Source organism: Triturus cristatus, chromosome 6 (genome assembly GCF_964204655.1).
Source record: "Triturus cristatus chromosome 6, aTriCri1.1, whole genome shotgun sequence".
NCBI lineage: Eukaryota > Metazoa > Chordata > Amphibia > Caudata > Salamandridae > Triturus > Triturus cristatus.
The window spans coordinates 1,230,411,252-1,230,438,271 of record NC_140589.1 but is presented as its reverse complement, the minus strand read 5'-3'; the positions used below and the strand labels follow the sequence as shown (position 1 = coordinate 1,230,438,271).

At 44.2% G+C, this 27,020-nt stretch overlaps 1 protein-coding gene across 2 annotated transcripts in view; it reads left to right on the top strand.

Annotated features, from left to right (window-relative positions):
• The window catches only part of SYNJ2 (synaptojanin 2), a 583,647-nt gene that overhangs the window by 513,492 nt on the left and 43,135 nt on the right, over positions 1-27,020 (top strand). For both annotated transcript variants that reach the window (XM_085612162.1, XM_085612163.1), the window contains 2 exons: positions 8,618-8,791; positions 16,420-16,563. In XM_085612162.1, the coding sequence (XP_085468288.1) occupies positions 8,618-8,791; positions 16,420-16,563 (318 nt within the window). The remainder of the gene's footprint in view (positions 1-8,617; positions 8,792-16,419; positions 16,564-27,020) is intronic.

Genomic DNA, 27,020 nt, shown 5'->3' with positions numbered 1-27,020 from the left:
GTAACTAGCATGATCGAGGTAACTATTAGCGGCGATACTACGTGTCTCTCGGTCCTCTTTCAAGTGCTCGCCGTCCTTTTGCACCCCCCCACCACAGGGGCGGCAATCTGAGGGATAGCCCCGGGCGCCACAAGCTCTAGCTACGCCGGTGCCAACAACTCCACCACGTTCAGCATACGTGCTGCCAGAACCCGTGCCAACACCTTTACTTCAACATTGAACAAAGATATAGGACAGTAGGAAGCGCAATCTTCCTGTGGCTTCCTCCCTTACATACGGATACAATCAATATATGCCATAGATCCTCTGGTAGCAGCCGCTCTCCTCTTGCTCCCCGAAACACAGCTCCCCGCAGTGAGGCACCATCTGTGTCTGAAGACATTTAAAGAACTGGGGCGGATCGGGGGAAGGCCATTGGGCCCTGGATCCCTCCTCCCCTTCAAATGGGCCATAGCCTCTGCAATCTCAGAGTCTGTGATCGCCACTTCCAGAACTCGCCTCGCTTCCTTGCCCAGAACAGCTGTCTGGAGCTCCCATACAAACTCAAGCAAAACCTTCCCTGCCTCCCGTCAAAACTGCATGTATACCTCCCTGCCAGAATATGTCCTATATCCTCCAGAGCCTCCACTACTGCCCGTGTCTCCCCTGGATTCTATGAATCCATCTCTGCCTTTCGTTTCACTTATCCATCCCAGAAGTTTTCCCGCTTTATCACAGAGTTCATATTAACCTCACCTTCTTTGCCCGAAATCGAGCCTGAGCCCCCCTCTGCTGCAACCCTCTATAGTCCTCCCTCAGCTGCTCAATATTGATCGCCAAGTCAAGGGTAAGATCACAGACCAAGGCCACCTCTTTCTGAACCAGTTTCCCCTCAAGGTCCTTGCACTGCTTGTTTCTGTCATGCTTCTTCCCCACCACATGCAAGATCAGCTGACCCCGGAACACCACCTTATATGCCTCACATAAAACTACCAAGGAACCCACTGACCCGTTTTTACACAAAAGTTGTTGTGGCTAAAAACGTCCTAGTATCCCAACCCATTATTTCGCATTGATAAAGATTCCAGCCCGGCCTCTGGTTGGTCCTGACATACTGTGAGCATCAGGTAGTGGTCTGGGATGCCCCACGGTAAGTACTGGATGTCCCCCCACCAGCAGTGCCTGTACGGCTGAATCAAAAGATAGTCCAGGCGGGATAGCGATTTCATTGAGTTGGGTGTATGGGAAACTGCATCTTTTCAGGATGTTATACCCTCCAGAGATCTGTCAAGCCCAGAGCCCCAAGAATGTTGCCAACCGTGTATCAAATCTGGGTTGGGTGTCCCAGAAAAGTAATGCTGTTTCAATCCCCCCGTGCACTAAGTTAAGGTCTCCACCCAATAGAGTGAGAGTGTCATGTACTGTCACCAACTAGTCTCCCATCTTCACCAGGCCCTCTCTCTGCTACGCTGAGGGGAAGGTACCATGACACCACTGTCAGGGAAAACCCATTTATAAGTAACGGCTGCAGCTGCCTGGCAACCATTGGGGGTCACCCAGGTCCAGTTGATGTGAAAGATCCCTACACTCTGGATCCCAGAGAGTACCTTGCATACAACACCATACGACCACACTTGCTGCCCACCACGTGGGTCTCCTGCAAAAATACAATGTTCCGGTTATGCCTGGCCAAGAACTTTTTAACAATCTCCCTTTTCAGGCTACTACCTTACCTATTCACATTCCACAAGAGGACCCAGAGATCACTTACCCTTGGACCTCCAGAGTGCAGACTCCCTACCTCATCCACCCCTGTAGTACCCATGTAGTTCTATACATCCCAGCATGTTCCACTCGCGCTGCTGCCTGGTCATTCTAACACCCCCGAACAAGAACTCCCTCATTCCCACAGCCTCGTGCAGTGAGCCTGTAACTACCCACCCACCCCCGAGGTGTCTGTCGCCCCCCCCAAACACATAAAAATTCCCACCTTGTCTGTGGAAACCAAAACCAGAGTCAATGAGTGGACAGGCCAGAGGCCTGCAGAGTACCTAAGCACACCAGATCTGTTGTCATAGGAGTCACCACCGGCAATCTCTCCTCTTCTCTCCCCTCACCCAGGGAGGAGTCTTCACCATCAGAGGAGCCCTTGTCCAAGCTTAAGGCTGCCATTTGTTACTAGCCGACCACGCCCGGCTAAGCTACATTTCCGTCAACATTTGGGCCCTCGCGGACTCTGCCTGCAACTTAGTGGGAGTAGCCCCAGTGCCCACTGTCTCCCCGTACGTTGACTCTGGGAGCTCCATGACTCAGCCGGGGGCCATTCAGGTTAATTCAGTAGGGGGTGCTCTTTAGACTCCAGCTAGTCCAATACCTCCGCTGCTGACTCAAAGAAATGCAAACCCTACCCGCCTGCAATGCACAGCTTTGCTAGGAACATAAGTGAGTATTTGATATTAAGCTACCTTAACTGCTTCTTGACTGAACTATTCCTGCTGTTTCTGCACCTTAGCCCTGTAGTCTGGGTAAATGCTCACAGCCCCCCAACCAACTGTCAAGGGCCATGGGTCCGAGCCACCTGTAGGATGTGGTCCCATTCCCTGAAATTAAGGAGCCGCACCACCCACACCTGTGGGTATGCCCCCGGTGGTGGAGGACCACCTAGCACCCCGTGCACCCTCTCCACCATAAACAGTTCAGAGGATCCTCCAAAAACCACAGAGCCCAGCCAGTCCACCACGTACAGCTCAGGTGATGAGCCCTCTGCCCGATCTGGAACCCCCACTACCCTGATGTTGTTGCAGCAGGAGCAGCCATTCACTTCTTCCCGTTTCACCCCCATAGCCATGTTTTCTGCCTTCAGCATCTTAAGGCAGTCTCCGTGACTGTCTGCGTCAGCTTCTCAATGGACCTCTCAGCAGTGTCTACCCTCTTCACCAGCTTCTTATGATCCACCCGCAACAGCCCCATCTCATCTTTGTTTTCAAAAGTGGACCTAGTGTCCTGGATGGCGGCAAGGATTCTCACTGTGTGGGCTTCCAAACCCAAGGCCTTCTCACCCGGCCGGGCCTCACTCACACCCTCCGGCCGGTCCATGGGTGTACCCTGTGGCACCGACTACTTTCACTTGGTTCGAACCATCCCTAATGCTGGGTGAAAGCCCATCAGTCTCCATTCCACTGGAATTCATGCCAGACACCTTTTGGCCAGCTGCCTCACATGCTCCATGTATGGCCCAGGGACCGGTCAGCCCCGTCAATGTAGTATAAACTTCTTTTCACTGCAGCTGTTCTGAGGTCGGGCTGCCCCGCAGCCGGCACGCCTCACACCCCCGCACCCAGGAGCCCGCACAGCCCCCTGGCCTTTCCAGACCACAACCGGGTGTCCTGCCACCACCTCAGGGGGATGCATCAGGGAGCGAACACCAGCCCACTGGAAGGTGCCACCACTGCAGGGCACAAGCACCCCTCCCCACTCCTCTTGCCTAGTGGACCTCAGCTGGGGATCCAGGGCCACTGCGCCCCTTGTTCATCTAGTCTCTCCTGCATCTCTGCTGTCTGTAGGGCCCAGCAGATACCCAACCGCCACCCAAGGCTTCTCCGCACCTCCACCTCCAAGAATCGCTGTATTTATCTTTACCTCAAAATGTAAATATGTTTAATGTAAAAACTGCATGCCAACACTTACACTGCAGTATGCTGTCTAGTAATGTCCTACAACATATAGCAGTCCTTTCTTCCTTTGTCCACCCCCGCCCCACTTCACCCTGTTTCTCTTCTTATTCCTTCCCTCCCTCCCTAACTCCTTTCCTTACTTCCCTGATTAGGTGCTATGCTGCTGTGACTGGGGATATAGTGCAGTTCATCCAAATGTTGCCCGCTTGCACTGGGCAACCATCTTGACAAGGGTCTTCCTTTATGGAAATTATATGCCAATTTACTAAGTGAGCCTTTCATGTTACTCAATAAAAATGATGTAAAATGACAACGGATTTAATAAAAATTCCCATTTTATCAGAGGAGTAACAACTAAGATGCAATTTTAACCTGTGTATTCGAGGCTCTGTGCAATATCCAATCGATACCCGAAAAAACATCGAAACCAGAAACCATGACACAGTTTACTGTGTCATGGTTACAGTGATCTGAGAAAAGTTCTTATCTACTGTAGGTCTTTTTTAAATACCATTTAAGACCCTCCAGAGATCTGTCAAGCCCATGAGATCCAGGGGAGTCATTCCACAGGGAATTTCCCACACTAAGAATAATGTAGCAGAGTTTGGCGAGGCCCCCCTTCGTACGGTATACGCACAGTCCAAGATAGGGCTCCTTTGCAGAGGAGTAGATTTATATTAAATTCAGGAAGAAACTAAATGGTGAGGCTCCCATGGGCTAAAAAAGAGAAATAGCTCAAGGGCAAGTTAGTGTGGGAGGTGGAGGCGGGAGGATTGGAATAGGAATCTTGTATTGGAGAAGCGCCTGTCATCTCTACCGACATATTTGAAGGTGTGTATTTTGATTGTAAGTAAAAGTGTGTGAAATAGTTCAGATTGCAGGGGGATTTTGTTACTGAGTAAAAGCTATTAGATACAATTCCTCTGTTTTTCTTTTATGTTTATTAATTCAGCCAGAATTTCTTGGCAAACTGTCTAGCTAATATTTCCACTTGCATAAAAAACCAGCATTTGCATTGCCAATAGGTCTCGCCTTTGGGACCTTATAAGTGTTTAGCCATGCAACAGTTGATGTTGTTGCAACATGGATATTGTGCTGCATAAGTAAATACTTATAAGGTCCCAAAAGCGAGACCTATTCGCTATGCCAATGCTTATTTTTACTGTTATTAATGCATAATAGTAGTAGCCGAAACATAAATCCCTTTAGTAGGCCTTCAACTACACAACAGTAAAACAGTAAACTGCTACAGGTGGGTACTTATATTTCATTTACAGAACACTTTGCAAATTATGACTTATGGACTCCTCATATACAGCAAAACTACTTACACCTCCCAAAGGCGAGACCTATTGGCTATGCCAATGCTGGTTTTACTTTGGAATTGCATATCTCCGGTTCTACTGATTGGACTTTTATTGTTTTAGTCTCATTTTCTTTTTTTTTATTTGAATCTATTTTTCTAAATTGGTTTGGGATTTTTCTTCTGTTGTGCTGTTACTTTATTAGTGTTTGAAGTGCTGCATAACTACTTTACACATTGCCTCTAAGTTAAGCCTGTCTCCTTTTTTGCCAAGCTACCAGAGGGTTGGCCACAGGTTAATTCGGGATTAGCTTTTGCCTCACCCTGACAGCGATTATGTTTACTGCTTGAGTAAAGTTTCATCCCCCTCAATAAGTAACCCGATTTCCTATACACAGCTTGTACAGTTGTTAGCTTTTAGACAGAAGAGCTACATCATACTTAATAAACGATAAAGGTTCATGTCTCACCAGCAGAGCTGTCCCTAAAGGGACATAAATCATGCAGTCTTTTTTCCACACATCGACAACATTGATGGCTCTTGGTGTGCTTCTCATAGTGCATGTGGTTTTCAGGGCTATTCTTATGAGGTTGGTTGTCGATTGGGTCAACCGCTGTTGGTAGGTCGAGAAGCACCAGCAAAAAGGCCTTGTAAGACTCTTGCATTGAGGATCACAAGGGCTTCACTGATTAGCTAAAGGGTGTCAGCGCCCCTTCCTCATGAAAGCTATTTTTGTTGGTGTGGTATAAAAAGTTTGGGACTTTTTGTGGATCCTGGCCATGTTACTCTTCTTGGTAGAGAGGTAAATGAGAGCACTTTATGTATTGTTTGAGAGATGGAGTGTTTCTTTGGCTTCATTGAAGGCAGTGTCTAAGGATGAGGCTATGGCTGAGGGGATGTAGAGCCTTTTATGTTATCCGAGACTCAAGTAAATCTCCTTTTTTTTTTCATCTGTGAACAGTGAGGGTTTAGGTTTGACACAATGTGTTTTTAATACTGTTCTGGCTTCCACATTTTTTTAAGAGTTGTATTTAATAGATTGGAAGTGAGTAGGCATACATTGCTGGCTAATAAGGGTTAGCAAGTACATAGAAATGTCTTTTAAGAGGCAATGCGCCTTCTTCATTTTTAGTACCCCCTTGATGTGCCAGTGTGCTGTGGGGCAGGGAAAAGAGGACAGAGGAGAAGAGGGCAGGGTCGTAGAGGACAGAGAAGAGAGGAGAAGAAGACTGAGGAGAAGAGGACAGAGGAGAAAGAGGATAGGGAAGAGGCGAAGAGGACAGGGGAGAAGAGGACAGGGGAGAAGAGGACAAGAGGAGAAGAGGACAAGAGGAGAAGAGGACAAGAGGAGAAGAGGACAAGAGGAGAAGAGGACAAGAGGAGAAGAGGACAAGAGGAGAAGAGGACAAGAGGAGAAGAGGACAAGAGGAGAAGAGGACAAGAGGAGAAGGGGCAGAGGAGAAGGGGAGAAGAGGACAGGGGAGAAGAGAAGGGGAGAAGAGGAGGGGAGAAGAGGACAGGGGAGAAGAGGACAGGGGAGAAGAGGACAGGGGAGAAGAGGACAGGGGAGGAGAGGACAGGAGGGGAGAAGAGGACAGGGAAGGAGAGGACAGGGGAGGGGAGGAGAGGACAGGGGAGAAGGGGGCAGAGGAGAGGAGGAGAAAGACGCTAGGGGAGAAGAGGACAGAGGAGCAGGAGGACAGAGGAGCAGGAGGGCAGAGGAGCAGGAGGGCAGAGGAGCAGGAGGGCAGAGGAGCAGGAGGGCAGAGGAGCAGGAGGGCAGAGGAGCAGGAGGGCAGAGGAGCAGGAGGACAGAGGAGAAGAGGAGGACAGAGGAGAAGAGGAGGACAGAGGAGAAGAGGAGGACAGAGGAGAAGAGGAGGACAGAGGAGAAGAGGAGGACAGAGGAGAAGAGGAGGACAGAGGAGAAGAGGAGGACCGAGGCGAAGAGGACCGAGGAGAAGAGGAGCGAGGAGAAGAGGACCGAGGAGTAGAGGGCAGAGGAGAAGACAGCAGAGGAGAAGACAGCAGAGGAGAAGAGGAAAAAATCGCTAGGGGAGTAGAGGGCAGAGGAGTAGAGGGCAGAGGAGTAGAGGGCAGAGAAGTAGAGGGCAGAGGAGTAGAGGGCAGAGGAGAGGAGGGCAGAGGAGAAGAGGATTCCACAATGGTAGCTGCAGTGCACGGTCATCACTGTGAAACCATTCCAGGTTTTCAGCGCTGAAAGTGTTTAATCATATGTAACTCACACCAACCTGTTAGACAGGAAATGTTTCCTGTATTTCCAGACAGCTTGTCAGACTGGAAATTCAAGAGACTTTCTTTGAAGGCTACAAAAGCCAAGAATGCCATTACTGAAAAGAGCTGTAAAAACAACGTTTGCCTTCACATCAGGCCATGTCTTGGTGATTGTTGGTCACTGTGTTTTCATTACCCTAAAGCGTTGCGCTGTTTTGTGTGTCATTTGCCTCACAGAAGGCAGTGGGTTGAACCGGAGTACTGCCTTAGTTGATACATTCCAGTTTTGTGTGCTGAAGTCCCTGATTCTGACTGAGCTCCGGGGATGCGGGGGGGGGGGGGGTATTGTGGGAGCATACGTTATGATTGGAGGGTTATGGGTATCACCTCCGTCTGCTCAAACTCCCTATTTTACGGTAAGTGCAGGGACACCTGTGTATTTGCAGTGTGAATAGGTGGCACAAAATCTTAATATCACAATGCTGTTGATTTCAAGAAAGCCTGACTGCTTTCCAGAAGACAGCCCTTGGCAAACAGCACCTCTGGTTTAGGGGAATGCATAGAGAAGCACGGTTTAGCAAATGACAGCAGAAAGTGCCTAGAGGGCCCTGCTAGTGAAAAAAAGAGAGATGCGAGGTGACACAGGATCAAAATTCACGTTGACCAGTTTATGGGTAGTCGAGAAAACAGATTAACGCTGTGAAGGACTTTCAGGTTTTGAGCGCTGAAAATTATACTGTCATGCCGAGCAACCGGTTGGACAGGAAATTCAATGGACTTTCTCCAAGAGCTTCAAAGGCTTCTCTACTTGAAACAAGCGCGGCCCCTGCCTGTAGATGATGAAGCGCAGAGGTTGTGAGAAAAAGGGGGGGGCAGGAGGTGAGCCTGCGTGTGGTGCGCGCACGTGCTTAGGAGAGCAATCTGCTCATTTTAAAGCACTGCACTAGTGCCTGTGGCGCGCTTATGTGCGCACCCGCAAGGTGTATGCCGCCACAAACACGAGTGTGTGCTTGAAAAAGAGCTGAACGACGGCTAAAGGTCTCCTACGCAGCGCATGCGCGCTGCGTAGGCGAGACCTAAAAAGAGGGGTATCTTCTAATGGAGAATATGCTGCGATGGAATACATTGCACTTATGTTTTTTTTGTGGTTTGTCACTTTATTTCCTTTTCATAAGATGGAAAGAGTCGGGATACAGAGGTAAAACGTGAAAGGTGAGAGAGGAAAGATTAGCGTATCTTACTTGAATTTGTAAGTCTAAAAGTCAAAGATTTGAATATTTCTTTTTGTGTAACATTGGTATAAAAAACCCAATCTCTATACTTCGCTTGTTTTGGCAGCCAAGAAAGCCAGATGCCTTTAATGGCAATGGAATTAAGATACAACCATAACTTTGTAGACCAACTTAAAAGTAATCCTTTTTTCAGGTGATATTCTGGATGATGATTGTGATGACTTTGTGCCTCAGCACCTAGTGATGGAAGATGGGACATGTCCAGAAGATTTCTTTGAGGGACCTGAAACTCTGACTGTTACAGCTGTGGCTGCATCTGCTCGCCAATCTCCACGAATTCCGAAAAAGAAACCTCATTCTTTCAAAGGTAAAGACTGCTTCTTATTAAGATTTCCTTTTCTGTTTGGTTCTCAACGATATAGAGCCTTTAGCCAAGTTAGTAAAGCAGTTAACCAGTAAAATTGTATGAAATCAAAGTCATCTCACTGAACAAGCTGGTGTCTAGCTGTACCAGCTCATGTTTGGCATGTGTTTTGTTTTAGACCTGTTGATGGAAGACTCTTATATTTACATTGGTATGAGCTGTGATTCATACCTATCAAGAATTTGTGTATTTATAATGCTTTTGCAGTGTGCACTTTTATGGTTCATTGAACCAAAATAAAGTTGATTGATTGACTCCTGAATAAGGTACTGGGAGGTCGATGGTGGGGTAGGTGCAATACCACACAAACCTAAAGCATTATTCAGGATCATGTTGATTTTCCTCAACCCACTGTGCACAAAATTGCCTACCCATCACCTTCCCAAGGTCCGTGGCAGCTCCCTCAAAAATGTGTTGACTGACAAGATCCTCAATATTTAAATAGAAATTAGCACATTACATCTTGCATTCACCTGTACCTTCCACTTCAGCCTTCTGCATTGAATTCCACTGATAGAAAACCAGGCCAAATTCCCCCTTTTGTGCCTTAGTATCCTAAGCTCACAAGAGTGTGCGCATCTCCTCCCCACTTTAATCACTCGTCATCAACAGCACCCTCACCTTCAGTGCTAATCCTTGCCCCAGCATGTGGCCATACATCTTTTGATGAGGGCAGAAAATCGCTGTATTTATCTTTACCTCAAAATGTAAATATGTTTAATGTAAAAACTGCATGCCAACACTTACACTGCAGTATGCTGTCTAGTAATGTCCTACAACATATTACTTTCCCAGCCTCATTACATTTTTTTTTTTGCAATCTGTTTTCAACCAGATTCCATGCACTCACTGTAGTGTGTGCAGCACCTTAATTTTGAGATCTGCCAGGAGTTGTAAACATGTTCTTGTTATAAAGTGCTTCACTAAGCTGTGGAGTAAGATTCATGCTTTATTAAATACATAACATTAAATAACCCCAAGATTAAACACAAAAATCTAGTAGGTGCACTAGCCCACCAATCAATTTTATTGGCATTGGAATGTGTGGTCTGTATATTACTGCAGCAGATGTTCAACCTCCTGCACTGTCTGTTTAAGAGTTGGTCTGTAACCTGCAGGTGACACAATGCCTGCTGCATTTATTCAACTTCATAAATCTATTGTCATTTCTCCTGCTCATTTTTAAAGAGAGACGTCACTGCACCTCTTACACTCAAGAACCCTGTACCTCAATGCTTTTCCCCACCGACACCCCATCTACTCTCCCTTGCATTCAATCTCTTTTTTCTGACTACTTTTTTTTTGCCTGGAACACATGGCAATTATGGAGAAATCTCAGACTCAACACTTCCCAAACCCCAATCTCATGGTCTGAGATACACCCCTTTCTAGATTCAGCATCGAGGTGCAAAACGTTGAATGTGTGAACTCAATTCAGAACTGCTGATTTACATACTCACTATTTCTACCCTCACAAACTCTACTTAGTAATCAGAGTTTCCAGCAACATTATAGAATTTCCACAGTGCTAGTGTTAAGGGTAAGGTGTGGGAACATGTGTGTTACCAAGAGTCGGGGATGGGGGATGCGGGACGCTTTTGCTATATTAGGAGCTTTAATGGTGTATCACACCCAGTTACCTAAAATTAAGTGCAAAGGTAAGTTTGAACATGTCAATTAGGCATATAAGATGCCCAGACATTATATAAGTGCAGAACAAGGAACAAGGAATACAAATAAGGAGCATGATCAGAGACGTGATGCCCGGGACCAGAACAAACAGTTGCTAGTGTTTAATCTGACAGAGACTTCACTAATGGAAGAACAACAACTGGTCCTTAACAAAGGACTTGGCTATGTTCCGACACCTACCCTTGAAAATTCAAACTTCACAGTGGAGTAGCCGAATTCTGCAGAAAGATCAAACGTAAAGCCTTCTTCAGAGATAAGGTACATCCAGCAATGGAAGGAGACACCAATCTGAGGATAAAGTCCCCATACTTCCCATCAAACGCAATGGTACCAGTGGAAATCCTCGCTTTAGAACAAGCCTTATTTAAAGAAGTCAAAGCCGTTGACGATACACCTTTCAAGCCTTTCCACAACACGTCTAAATATGAACAGCTGGCACTGAAAGAACTCACAGATAACCAGGATTTGGTAATCAAGCCAGCTGATAAAGGTGGAGGAATTGTTCTACTGAAGAAAACCGACTACCGTACACAATGTATCACAATGTATCACTCTACTCTCTGATACAGATACTACAGACCATTGGCAGAAGATCCCACACCCAGACTATGCAGGACAATAGAAAACCTGGTGCAGGAAGTAGAAACCAACTACTGTTTATTAAAGAAAGAGGCATAATATTTACTTGCGAAGGAACCAGGAACACCATACTTTTATTCGCTGCCCAAGATGTCCAAAAACAAGATGCCCTCCCCCGGACGACCTATAATGTCAGGGATCCGCTCAATCTTGGAACCACTATCACAATTCACAGACTACTTTCTGCAAATGATTGTCCAATTTACTCGCACCTACCTAAAGACACCAGAGAACTTCTGAATCTACTTAAGGACCAACGATATGACCGTACCAGTAACCTACTAGTAGGATTAGACACTGAACGCCTGTACACCAGCCTACCACAAGACACCACTTTGAAAACCATAGAAGACATCCTACTTGGAGAGGATTGGAGATACACAACACCAGGACACTTTATCCTAGAATGTTGTAGATTGGCGCTGACCGAACATTTATTTGAGTAGAGGGCTCATTATACCTCCAGATCCATGGAACTTCTACATTAAGCACATTTGCCCCTAGTCTGGCAGCCCTGTATATCAGCACCTTTGAAGACGCACACATTTACTGAACATCTCTTATCCATTCCAACAGAGGATACTCCTCTGGAAATGATACATTGTTGACATCCTCATCATCTGGCATTGGAATCCAGATACAATACAGGAATTCCTAGGGTGGCTCAATACTTAAGACCATTTCCTAAGATTCACCTGCATGGCACAGGAGACCACACTAGACTTCCTGGATGTCACCATCTTTGCCGAAGGCACAGGTCTAAAAACGAAAACGTATTACAAGCCGCCAGATAAAAACAACCTACTCTCATTCAACAGCTTCCACTCACTGCCCTTACAGGAGAACATCCCCTACAGCCAGTTCCTGAGGATCTGCCGAAACAACAGTAACATGCTAGACTACAAAAAACAAACACTGAACCGCACAGAAAAATTAAGAGAAAATACCCAGAACACATTATACACAAATGTAAAAAAAAAAGTGTGGGGTACCATAATCGAGAAAACCTTTTGGAACCTCCAGATAGGTCTGCCAACTATGAAGTTCTTACGTACGTCACAACCTACTGTATGGCCTCCAACCATTTCAAGAAGGCAATTGATAAACATTGGAGCATCATAAAATCCGGCACCTTAAAATGGTCAGACCTAGATCCTCGCATAAAAAAGGAAATACATCCAAGACTATCTAGTGACTAGTCCATACTCAACCGCGGAAAGTGTAAAAAACCTCCAATACTGTGTTATCCACCTGGGGTTTCCAACGTGTAGTAGGTCTCTATCCATGTTGCTCATGCTCTGTGTGCCACCTAACCAAGGCAGCCAAGACGCTATACCACAACGTCCACCTCAGATGGACTTTGGGAAGGCATACAACAAATACAACACACAAGATCTACATGCTGAAATGTCCCTGCCGACTCAGATACACTGGAATGACGTGCAGAAAAGTAAAACCACATATATAGGAGAACACCGTAGCAATATTAAGTGCAAAATAATAACACACACGAGCAACCACTTTTTGTCAGCAAAACACTGAAAATGAACTCGAGTGGGTGCTCCTTGAGACACTAGACAACTTCAGCAAAAATGCTAAATGCCTCCTATTTCTGACAGAACAACGCTGGGTCTACCGACTCATAACCTTTGATAAAGCTCTGTATGACAATATCCCTTGGTGAGTATTCAGCAATTAGGAACTATGTGGGTGGACAACAGCCACAAGAATGCCCAACTGTTACCCCACGGAGCAAAGTGAACCAACAGAGCACAGTACACGACCATAGGGATAGTCCGGCCCTGGCCAATATGAAGGGGAAACTATACTTGGAGGACTTTGAACTCTACTGCGGGAGAGCATGCTTCCAACCAAGGACGAAGATATATACAACCAACAATAACAAACACGGCAACCTACAACACATAATTCTATATGAGTAATAATAGTCCTCCGCCCTTCTGTTAAGAAAGCTGTTAAAAAAGATAATCATGCATTAAAAGAAAGAATATAGAATCCCATAAACCAAGACACATTGCAGAAACTATTGTGGTTACATACAGTATTCAATCATAGATACAATATTAAAAAACAATTTTAAGGCAGTCTGTTTTTGATCTCGACTAAATCAAACACACAATGTGTTCAAACACTATCCACATCATTGTGCAAAGCGACACTTAGTCTTTTTTCAACAGCACACAAAGCCATCCCTAGTGACATTGTAGTGACATTGTGTGACAAGGGGGTAATCACAGTACACGTGTGGATAGTCACCTCCCTATATGTACCCGGGCACTCCCGTCGGCCAACAACAACCGAGCCGGGTGAGACACGAAGGACACACATGCCGGACAGTCCAATATTAAGTAAATGGGCAGCTTTACAAGAGAAATGCTGTGTACGTAGACTAAGCATACAATAGACGCTTGAGAATCCAAAATCTAGCAGTCAGATTAAAGAGGGTAACGCCGTGTAATTATACAAAAGACGCTACATAGACACTTGAGATCCCTATGTCTACAGCCAAGCTTGATTAACTGTGCCACTTTACCAGTAGGTAAAGACAGACAAGTGAAACTCTATGTACTTATACCAAGCACACTATGCAGGTTGAGATTCCAAAGCCTATTGTTGGAAAAACTTTAATTCAAAGTGATCAGATTGACTAATCTCGACCTTAAGCGGGTAGTTACAAAAAAAAAGGAAAACGCTGTGCACTTATCCAGAACACACTACATACATACTTAAGATTTCGAAGTCTACAGTCAAGTTTGATTAACCTTGCTGCTTTACCAGTAGGTAAAGATGGGCCCATCCAGGCCTACCCATGGGGCCATTTAAACCCCTCATAGAGGTAACTACAGTTTTATTTGCCTTTTCTTCTTTTTTCTGCATAAACTGCCACCTTTCCACCAACTATGCGCTACACAACTTTAAGTATCACAAACCAGAGCATACCAACACGAGCACTGCTAGTGGTTGTAATAGGAACCAGAAAAACACGCCATCAGAAACCAAACAATGGCTGAACATAGGGATACAAGCGCCATTGAAAAGGTGCAAAAAGAAGAGCTCATACAAAAACTAAAATGCATTTCTGTATTTAAAGTATGCAGGGGACGATTCCTAAGGTCCTGAAAACCAGACCAATCAGCTAATGTGGCAATTAATTATTCTGAGGCACATCAAAAGCCCACATGACCGTTACCAATTATTCTCCTCAACAGAGAAAGAAGAATCACATATCGCTATAAGACTCTTCACATTTTAATCATCACCACACGTTTTTAAAATCACCACTATACTTTCCTTAGAGATCCACAGCTTTGACATAGTTAGCAGGTTGCGGCTGGATATAATCATAGCATTGGCAACCGGAAGCCAAACCCAAGGCTTTAACATGCCAAACAGAGTGCACTAAAAAAAAAGAGCCCGCAATATATAAGAGTAAATACATTCCACACGGTATCACACTGGGTATTTAGGGAACCAACCATTGGGAAATGACAATACATATACAACATTTCCCAGACTCTAATCTCTTTTTTTCCTTTCAGTTATAGGCAGCAAACTGCGCCTATAATGTGACCCGTCTCGGGCAATGAGCAGACCCTTGACGAAGAGCCGTATGTTAATACACTTACCTAAAACTCAAAATCAAGGGAGGAAAGGAAGAGCAAAATGTTTTAACGAGGTCCTACACCTGAGCTCCTCCCGGAGATCAGATCAATGGTAATCAGGGTAGGGGTAGTTCCTCCTTGGACTAGATGGTCACACAAAGTTGATCCACATGGCTGATGGTCCTGTCGCTGAAAGACCTGTTGGGCAGATCTTGGTGCCCTCACACACCTGTTAGGGTGTCATGCTTCATCATTAGGCACTCCTCGTCAAGCCGTCACTGCAATGTTTGACGGGCCTGGGGGCTCTTTGTCAGAGATCTTTTGATCCGAAATCACCATGTAGATGAATGTATGTGAGGGGGGGGGAACAAAACATGTTGACCACCTGACACCCAAAGCTATCCTGATACTTTAAGACCACATGATGGCACCACTGCCTTTAATCTAGCCCATGTATCCTGCCTTTATAAAATTCAATTTCTAGGATACCTGAGTCTATTTTATTCACCACTCATGTATATCACTCATATCACTAGGTACACTGTTAGCTACCCCCTTCACATGCATTCATCTACATGGCGATTTCAGATCAAAAGATCTCAGACAACTAGCCCCCAGGCCTGTCAGGCATTGCAGCGCCAGCTTGACGAGGAGTGCCCATTGATGAAGCATGACACCCTAACAGGTGTGTGAGGGCACCAGGATCTGACCAACAGGTCTTTCAGCGACAGGACTATCAGCCATGTGGATCAACTTTCTTTGACCATCTTGGCAAAGAAGGAACTACCCCTACCCTGATTACCAATAATAGACTTACCTGTACAGCCCTCAGAATTTCTACAACAAAAGGGATTCATTCCACACAGCCCTGACGAAGGCCATAGACTTCTAGGGGCAGCAGTAGGCCGAAACACGTCGACCACACTACTAGATGTTGAGGACCAATAACTTGTCCGAACAACATCTCTATGTTTTTAGTATTACCCCTATCCCACCTTTTTAAATAAATCACGTACACAGGTATGCAAGGTAATTATATGTTGTATCACATAAATCCCGCCAATGTCTTTACCTAGACAGTCTCCCTCCTGGTGGAGGTATGTCTCACTTGGAGAACCGAACACTCAATTGAGAGACACAATGACAATACTATCCACTACATCACTCCAACAAAGATAATAGACGCTGCTGGTTGCAACAACGAGGTTTAGGGTCTCCAAGACAATTCTCTTTGAGACTCTGACATACGGACTGGTGTGGTTCACTCTCTACTCTGATTTAAATTGGATTACACTTGGAAGCTGAGTGAATTCATTTTTGCTTCTCTCTCTCCTCTCTTGATTTAGAATCCCCGTATATTATGTCAGTCAAGGGTAAGACGTTACCCCATCTGGTAAAAAGTTAGATAATTTGCGCCTTCAATATAATTGTAAATCGACTGAAACACCAATGCTTTAAGGTTAAAATATTAGGTATAGATGTATGCATGGAAAGCTATGATTTTCACTGGGGATTTTTGTGAGTTCCATGAAAAGAGTTACTAATGTCATTGTTAAGCAGTCCCACAGCGTACGAGTGCTTATGTACCTGTTCATTTTATGACTTGCAATATTACAGATGATGGCGACCTAGCTATTTTAAAGCAGGAACATCAAGCTGTTGGAGACTTCCGTCATCGATCAGCGAGCAGGTCTTTGTCAGTTCCGAACAGGCCCCGTCCTCCTCGGAGACCTCCACCTCCAAGCAGCCTTACTCCTCAAAGTAATATTTTACATTTCTTTATTTGCTCAATACATATTGTGTATTCTGTAGCTAGTGTTTCTGCTTCACTTCTCAGAATGGTATACTAATGAAGATATTTATGTAGCACTTACTCCATAGTTTAGATACCGCATGGTGTGGGTCCTGTGCTGAATCAGTGTACTTGACAACATGAGCTATATGCCAAAGGATAATGGCTTAATATGGTTCCTACGTGTATAGATGCTGTCCTTGAGTCTGACTTTGTTGTGGAAGGAGCTTCGGTCTGCAGAATACTGGACCGTGAAGGCTCTACTGTTAACACCAGAGAGTGGGAAAATCAAGATTTTAGCTAATCTCAAATACCTTGAGAGAGTGTGAATTGCAAAATTCCTGCAATTATAAGAAAGCGGTCTTCCTTGAATTCCAGTGTATAAATGTTTGCAGAGCAGTAAGATGGACGCCATGTGTCATAGTGATAGCACGGGTTCCATCCGCTGCTCTGCTACACCAAGTAAAACAAAGAGAAACAAAACCTTTGAAATGGATGGTGGGAGGGTCAGGGGAGGCAGAAGTCTGAATTATGTGCTCACTGTAAGATATACCTAGAGATTGCTGCTTGTCACACTGTGGCCTGAGACACATAAACACATAAAAATGTTGTTAAAGGAAGGTTACGGTTCTTTATTCAACAGACAATGTATCTCTCTTCATGCACTTCTCATGATCTTGCACATTTCACAAATAGCATCAAATTGTGGTGTGCACCCACAGGCTGCTGGATTTAGCTAAAGGATGAGACCAGTGGCATCTGGAACACCTTTATCCTAGCTTAGCACCCAGTACACACCCATAACAGCCTCTTTGAGCATGTCCAAAGGGTGGTACCTGGGGGTGGTACCCAGCAATTTCTGGAGAATAGGTGCAGAGTGCAGGACCTGCACCATAAATCATCCTTCCTTGCTGAAAGCTGTGTCTATTGGACTCCGGCGGTAGTGGGTCTTGAGTGCAAGGCCTGGTTAAAAGCCAGTACCTTCACCCAGTGCCAACGAACCATGCCTTAAGGCTGTGTTCAGTACGGCTCATTGGTTTAGGTTGCTGAGTCCAAATTCCAGGGTCTGTGCTCAGAGCTCATTGGGCTCAGCTAAAAACTGGATCTAGTAGGGTCTTGAGGTACGGGCATTGGGTGTATGGTTTGGCAATCATTCAGAGCCCACTGGGCATCATTTAAATAGATTCTGACCTTTCCATCCCTTCTTCCAGCCTACAGGACTTGGCTTAAGGCATTACCATAGTCCTAGAATCTACTAGAAACAGCTGAAACAGTCTGAGCCTTAGCACCTCTGCATGATCATTAAACATTCACCATCTGTCCAGTGTTTTAGCTGAAGCAGATGCCCAAAAGTGATCCTATGTGGACAGCCTTGCCAAGTACCATGCATAAGGGGTTAGACTAACGCATTTTAATGCTGATGTCCGCATCACCGCATTACAATGCTTTAGTCATGCTTAGAGGGCACTCTTGACAGGTTTTGGAGATCATGCGGCAATTAAGATACTGCGACGAAATTTACCCTGCAGGCAGGTCTTGGGTACTCTGACTCGTGGTTATGGTGACGTGGATCAACACAACCGTATACATTGTGTTACATTCACCACAAAAAAAAACAAATTGTGCTTCCTCTGGGTGCCCCACCCATGCCTTCTCTGATACATGTGTGTAGCTGCTGCCTTATCCAGCTGGAGCAGCTAAATTCTATGTCATTGAAGTGGAGGGATCTCGGGAAAGCGAAAAGCATATTAACACCTGCAAACATCCTCTGACATGCTAGATGGAAGCAATGACACTAAATATCTGAATTATTCGTCTATGAGCAAGTCGCATCGCAATTTCAAATTGCAAAGTGACTTTTCACATAGGAATTATTTACATATTTAGTGCTGCCGGACAGCCAGAGTGAAACACGCCTAAGCAAGGAGCAGAGAGGTTGCCTGTGACTCTCCGTCGAAAAATCCATTTGGGCACTGGCGCTTTCTGCTGCAGTCTATTGCCCCTCTCCTCAGCCCAGCCGATGAACTTCAGCTTTAACACTTAGCTGCTCAAGAAAAAGCAAGCCAGCGAAGCGGGAATCAGTCTACAGAGACTCTGCCCTGCATTAACCTGATCTCTGCAGCATATGTTAACCATACCAGGCATCAGTAAAGTTTAATAGCGTGGGGGGTTACGGATAGAAGTTTTTGTTTAATTAATTCTTTACTTCTATATTTTTTCGGCACACAAATCATCAGTGGAACTTTCTAATGATGCTCTCACCTCTTGAACACATTTCTCTGTTGTATCTAGCACAGTCTTTTAATTCTAATCAAACACTCCTTTGAAACTTTAATGATTTCTCTGTTTGCGAAATCTGTGTTGTGTGGATTTTAATGATATTGTTCGGCAGCCGTGCCCTCGGCCTTGCTGCTAATGTGTTTTTTTTAAATCCATGCTCTTGTAGAATATAAACAGGCAGAAGATATTTCCTCAGTGAGGGCTTCTGCTGTCCTAGGCTCCCATTCCACTCCTTGAAGTGGACATATGTGGATAACAACATGTGGAGAGACAGACATATTGACAGTCTCTTTCTTTCCTGTTAACCCGTTTTTTCTACCCTTAAAACTTTTTTTATTTTAACATTAAATGTTGTATTCCCTGCTCTAAAGCCTGTCTCGCATATCTACTGAAATTTGAAACTGCAAAGGTCAGAAGGAATCAATTCGCTTTGGCAGCCAAGGTCTTACAACAAACCAAACAAGGAAAAAAAATCTTTAATTTTTGTAGTCTTCTTTCGGTAACCATGCACCTAAATGAAAGATGATAAATCAGTTTTAAGATATATTTTTTAGAGATTCTCATTGCTCCAAGGGTGTCATTTCTGGTATGTATCTCTTTCTATGCACTTCATTGCTTGGCTTTACTAGCAAGAAAATGTCACTCTAAGTGTCATACATTTGGCAGTTGAATGTCACTCTTAAGTGCGCCATGAAAATGTCAGACATAAGCAATCTGAAAACTTCGCAGCTATGGCATTATGGAACATTAGGCTCATTTGCAGGCTGTATGGCCTCTCACATCCTGTTTGGTACAGTCTGGTCCCTCCGTGCCCTTCCATTTCTGGTGCTTTGCAGCAGTTTTAAGATCTTCCTACAGTTTCTCGTTGCTCAAATGGGTGTAATTTCTGATGTATGTATGTTCCCCTCGTCTTCATTGCTTGATTTTGCTCGCATGAAAATGTCACTCATAGTTGTTTAATGTCACTCATAATTACAATGAAATTATGAAAATGTCACACATTAGCAATCTGAAACCTTGGCAGCTGTGTGTGGACATTTTGAAAAGTGAAACCCCTTACAAATTTTGATTCTCCCTAAATGTGCACTCATCTCAGGTCAATCTCTGCCAATTTTGATACATAGAACCAAAAGTGGATGGGCCAACTGGCCACAAAATGTTGTGCCAGTCCATCGGATGAGTCCTAAATTATGGAAACTGTAATGCATTTTGATTAGTGGAAATAAGACTTTGCATGTTACGGATCATTATGACATTAGGTCAATGCTAAAAGTCACCATATTTGATTTACATTCTAATACACCTCAGATCAGAGATTTTTTCCATTTAAATGCCAGTATTGGTGTGTTATGGTTTCTGTGGTGGTGTTGACCATAAATTGGTTAGGTGGGTATGTTTTAGTCCTAATATCGCAACCATAATGTCTATGAACATATAGTTTTAAGTAGACGTCTGTTTTTAATGTCTTTGTTAGTTATTAGAAAGCTTACAAACATGGTCTAGTTGTTCATTGTCACATTTTAGTTTCTGAATGTAGTTTATATATCGTTAACGTAGCGTTTCATTCATGTACCAGGTCTAGAGGTTTGTCATCCACAAATGATTGTGCTTAGTATGCGGTCTTAGTTCATGAACCACTGATTCCCTATTTGTTAAACATTTTTAGTTTGGCCCACCGTTCATGAAATGTTTTGACTCCAAATGTCATGGGGCTATGTTCATGAACTGAGTTCTGGGTTTGTAAACTTTTTTACGAATCCAAACATTTTTCAGGACTAAGGACCTTTTCCAGACCTGTCAGATAAACAATTTTCCTCTTTGGGCAACCTGTGACCAGCATGCAACTTAATGGGGTTTTTCAAATGATTTTGCAGTTCATAATTTGTCAACAGTGGGTTCAGTTCACAATCATCGTAGTGGTAGAAGGGGAGAAAAAGCCTATTTCTCCTCATCTGTTTAGAGGAGACTTGGTTTGCAAACTGTCAACTGCAAAACCTTCTCATTGTTTTTTTCTGATCCAAGCTTTTGCAACAAGTTGACAAATCTATCTTGAGAGGTACATACAATTAAAACGTTGAAGCCAGGATGGTCAATTTATTTACTCATAGATTTCTTAAACCTACTCAACAGATTTACACCAAACTACACAAGTAACACACACACTGGCATTAGCTCTGTCTTCATGACACGTGGTGTAAATTTGTCCCGTAATTTTGGCTGTTTAAAAATGAACAGACCAATTTTGTATTAATGTACCCAAAATTGTTGTTCCTGAATAACATTTGAAAATCCTTGACCAGTCTGTGTTAAAGTTGGAACTTTTGATGTGAACAGTGCTGCAAGCAAATATTGTACTGATTTGTGGAACGGCTGAGACATTATTTTGTAATAAAAATAATGCACTTACCGAGGACTCCTCATCTCAACAGTAAACACAGAAGCATAAGGAGACTCCATAATATTGTAAGAGTGCACAAGACATATCTGTACAGCCCTAAGACGGTGATTGTCCTTACGTTTGGACCACTAAGGACATTAATAAAAAAAAGCCCCTCTGCATACTTCTTGTAAAGCACCTTGAAAGGACAACAGAGAGTGTCAATGAAAATAGGAGAATGTTGACAAGAGAGTACCAATAAAACCAAAGAGCCCAGGTACATAGCTGATCATCAGAGAGACTGAGCAACATAGCTAAAATAAGTTTTTTAAAAACTGGTGACACCCGCAGTAAGAAAATAATAAACTTTACTATCTAATTTAACATTATCCTGATAACACAACCAAATTAGGGGTGACTAGTAGCCTAGAGTTCCAACCGGTTATAATCTGTGATACCTCTTGACCGCTGCATATAAGAATTTGATCAAGTTATGTTCCACACCACCTGCATATTAAAATTAAATGATGATGTGAACAGTATTTTATTTTATAGCAAAAGTGTTTAATTATTCAAATAATCATGCATATATTACAATCCAGTTTATGTATATCTAATCGTTATTAGCCTTCAGTACCAATCCAAGACAACACATCCATAGACAATAATTTATTTTAAAAAAACAAAAAAGTCATACAATAATTATTTGAAATAGAAAGAATATAACAGACCACCCCTTCACAGTGTACTAGAATTTCTCATAATCTGCTATAACTCTTTCCTTAATACAAGCTCATAATCTATGGACTGCACTAATCCAGTGGTGTGTATCAAAGTAACCAGATTGTGTTCAGTCCTTAAATAAAATTGGTTCACATCATTCTTCTAGAAAGCATTGGGGGACAGGAACTGTGGAGCCCCAGGCACTGGACGGCTGCCGATATATCGCCTGTCCGCGGGGAGGATAAAAACAGTCTCTTTCCTATATAGAGCCATGAGCCAAGACATTCAGAAAACGATGGAGCGATTGTGATTGCAGTGGGAGGAAGATCTAGGGATCCCGCTCCGGTAGGAGGTCTGGGAGAGTATAGTTGATAGAACATTAAAAGCAACCACAAATGCAAGGTTTAAACTAATTAACTATTACGTCCTACAAAGGTCCTACCTCACTCCGGCGCGCATCAGGAAGCACTTCCATGTTGAGGAGGCGGCATGCCCCAGGTGTGGGTTTAGAGAGGCACACACTACACATGTTCTGGGACTGCCCCAAGTTGACTCCATTCTGGGAAGAGGCCCTGCACATCTTAGAAGCAATTATAGATAAAATCCAGCGCACCTGGGGCAATGCATACTGGGCTAGTTCCCACATACAGCCAAGACCAAAACGACAGCGAAATTCCCTGATCTGGCGTTGGTATTAGCCAAGCTGAAGATCACTAGGAAATGGAAATCGGCAGGGGGACCAAGGGCTAGAACATGGAAGCATGAACTCAAAAAATGGGCAAGTGTGGAAGGTAGGATTCTGTTGGCAAAAGCAGAATGGGGCATAGGCACCATTAACAGAGCTAAAGCATCGGGATAGTTAGTAGACAAACTGACGGCAACCGAGTAGGAACAGGAGCACCCAACTCCTGACGGCTCCCCTCCGTGACACCGGACGGCAGAGATAGAGCAGGACAGATAGAGGGAGATATGTCCTCGCCAGAAAGCTCCAACCCCCATCGACATAGGGACACATGACGCATGCGATCAAAAGATCCCACTGTAGGGACGTCTAGTCGTTAATCACCTGAAAAGAGAGGGCAACACGTGGAAGCAACTCAAGAGGGAGGGAACGGGATACTAGATGGAAGTTTGAGTATAGAATGCCAGCAATGCATTAAGATATATGTATGTACCACACAGATTGGTTTGTATGTACTGTGCCGAATTTTAAATGCCAATAAAATCTGGTTTAAAAACAAAAAAAATCATCATTCCTCTGTAAATATTCGCTTCCCCACAATTTATTTATGAAGCCTTCTTCAAGATTACAAAATGTTTACATTTCCAATCAGAGAACAGGATCAATTTCACAATAAGGGTGACAAATAATTTGTATAAACCGAATAGCATAATAAGAATTAACATCCGTAAATCAAACATCCTGCCACTATTGATTCACCTCATATTTGACAGACATTACAGTCTAGGTGCTGAGGATAGGTGCTGTATATCATAACATTTTCATGCATTTGTTAATATTTTTTCATCTCGCCAATTCATAGTATCTTACAAGTGACCCCCTTCTCTATCCACTCAAAAATAAATGTCTTTTAACTATTTACTATTAAACCTTCCCTATCGCATATTCAAATGTGGACACAAAAAATGTATTTCCACATAAGAGAATCTACTTTCAAATGTATCATCAACAGAACATTAGTACAAACATGTTTTAGGGAAAATACAATCAATCTGTACATATTTTCGAATATACGTTTGCTTTAAAATCATATAATTTCCAGTAATGCAATCCTTTAAAAACACAGGTTGCTAGCAATTAATACCCAATCCAAATGGGAAGAGGTGAAATAGTATTTGGACTCTGAATTCCTTTGCTTGGGTTTTCTCTTCTCTTCTATTTTGTGTTTTGGAAGTGACATCCATAGGTCATTTGAAAAACAAAAGCGAACGATTCCAGTGCATCTACCCCAGGGAATTTGGGTGTATTGGTGATTGAAGATAAGAACCTGAAATTGGCAGATTGAAACTTTCCTAGGTAAGGAGTTGATTCCCATCATAGGTTTTGGTGGCACGAAAGCAGTCATAGCATAGTGATTGAGCAATCCATGAGTAAACGAGCAATCCAGGAGTAAAATGCTAGTGCTTCATGCCTCAAGAAATACCGATTGCTTCTTTTACCATTCTTGTGTGAGAGGATACAGAGGTAAGGCTTGAAATATATTGGCTATTGAAGTTCAAAATGATTCACTCAAATGGAATGTGGAACACCAAGGAGGCAAAAACTATAACAAGACTAGAAATTAAGCCAACAGAAAAAAGCAAATGCCCGTCCGCGGCGTGCCAATACGCTATGATGTCGGCGGGCACCCGCAAGGCTGTCACCTGTCTCTACTCCAGAATGTTGAGCGAAACTTTACAACCGCTGACATCCCTGAAAGACAAATGAGAAGAAGATCTCCAAACAGAGATTCCCGATGCAACGTGGGCGGGCCTGGTTCGAAGGGCCAGAAAGAGTACGAGAAATGCCCGCTTCCAACTGATCCACTTCTATGTTCTCCACAGGGCTTACCTTACGCCGGGCAAAATTCGGAAATATTTCGGGGCGGAGGAGGCGGCGTGCCCTAGGTGCGGCGCGATTGGAGCGGAGCTCGGCCACATGTTGTGGGATTGCCCCCGCCTGAGTGATTATTGGAAGGCTGTGTGCGAGACACTGACTGAGGCGACAGACAGGGAGTTGCAATGTAGTAAAGCAGTCTGCGTTCTGCACTGGTTCCCGCACACGCCCAAGAACAAAACCACGAGTAAATTTATTGATATGGGCCTCCTCTTAGCAAAAAGGGAAGTGACGAGACTATGGAAATCAAAGCTGGGCCCCACGCATAAGAGATGGCTTAAGGAGTTGCAGAGGTGGGCGGCGAGCGAAAGTACACTTAGGTACCAGCTAGCGAGCCGTAGAGAGGATGATAAGGCATTGGAGGCGGCCACAGCGTGGGAGGTGATGGTGCAGGCCCTGGGCAACAGTGAGACTGAAGACGGAGGGGTCCCATCGGACGGGGAGGGCAGCCCCCGGGCTACTCCAGTCGCACACACACAGTAGATAGGTAACTGCGACACAAAGTACCCAAATTCATTTACTCAAGCATCTGCCAGGCGTCGATGATAGCACTGTGGGGGGCGGGGAGGGGGGGCGAGGGCAATCGGGGCTCGGATTGGGGACTGGGTTTAGTTGGGGAGGAGGGGGGGGAGAAAACATTCCAAAGCAGAACATGGACGTCCTGGGAGTAAACTAAAGTCATTAGCCACTGAGATCGTTCGGGGACACTGTCCATCCTGTTGACGCTGCCCGGCCTCCGGGATGTGGGCTAATAAGCTGTGTACGAAGATATCCTGACCTGCCAGAAATCTAGCACAGGAGATTGAGACGCAGTCCCGTAATGTATGTACAGTGATGATCCTGTGATTCTGCAATAAAAACGGTTTAATAAAAAAAAAACAAAAAAAAAAACAGAAAAAAGCAAATGCAGAATACATATGGGCTTTAAAGAGAGGCAACATAGAAGACAAATAGCAGAATTAAAAATAGACTGCAGAGAAGCTAAAGAGAGTCCGAAGAGAATAGAAGAACTCTATTCGAGTTGAAAGTAGCACAGGGTGGAGATTAGAAAATGAACTGTTATTTCAGTAAATATGGAACAAGTTAAGTGCTTTGACTGGTATTTAGATACAGATGGAGGAAGCATCAGAAAAGCTCTAAAGATGGAAGGAAGTTCCACATTCTGCAACGACAAAATCAGATAAAGTATCTGTTTCCCAAGGTCCATTTTAACAAAAGCCCTTGTTTTCCACATTTATGCTGGTTCAGGAGGAAATGCTGTAAACTTATTTTGGTTTGTATTATCAACACGTTAAGCTGGGACAGCTAAATTGGATCAGCACTGCACCAGCTGTCAGCCCAAGAACCAAGTCTGGGTTCTTAAAGTTCTGTTATAAACAAGAGCCATTCTAAATGATTGGTGTGAGTGCGGGTGCAAGTGGACTTTGCCACATGTTACCCACAAGGTTTTCTCTTATGACAAACCACAATCTGCTGCCTTCCTATTTGTCCAGGGTTAGTATTCCAAACTAAATGCTGATAGACTAAGGAACAAACATCACAATTTGTTTGATGCTACAAGTATGCTCTGCATTAAGGCTGAAACCTAGATGTTTTTATTGCTTTGGCAGTCTGCCTCCCTCTTCTTTTTTTTTAATGTTTTTTTTTTAAATCCTTCAACTGCTGCTTGTGTCTGTTTTCAGCTTAATTCGGCAGGCATTTGCACGCTTGCCACTACTGCAGTGCTTTTGGCGACAGTGTTGTGCAGGCACTCAAAAGTCCAGTGCTGAAAGATACGCAGCAGGAAGGCTACTTACCAGCTGGTCAGTGTGTAATTTATAAAATAGGGGAAATATTGCCTATTTATTTCTCCCATCGCTTGTCTCTTTATTCTTTTGCCTCTCAAAGACTTCAGGTCTGATTCTCTGAGGGAATGTTCCTGTATGAAAGGATAGTAGCAAAGCAAGGGAATATCTCGTCCTATAAAGGACTTTGAAGGCTTTGAAGGCTTTATTGAACTGGGACAGCTTTTTTATGGTAACATAGCTCATGGCACCATGCATTCGGTGCGGAGCCGGAATGTGGTGGTGTATCACATCTCGCCATAAGAGGAGGAACTACGTGGGCCCAGCATGGAATCCTTCACAAGAGCACAGGAATTTAGTGTACACATTCCCTTCAGCCTCATTGATTTATGCAGAATTCTCAAAATGTACATGTTATTCCTTTTGCCCACGATAAGTAGACAAAAGATGTGCAGACAGCAAATGTCTTATTCACAAAGGGTGGGGGGGGGGGGTGTGTGTGTGTGTGTGTGTGTGTGTGTCTGTGTCTGTCTGTCTGTCTGTCTGTCTGTCTGTCTGTCTGTCTGTCTGTCTGTCTGCCTACTGCTGCACACAGGAAGCCTGCACTTGGGTATGGCTTGCATAGTTAGGCATTGCCAGCACCTT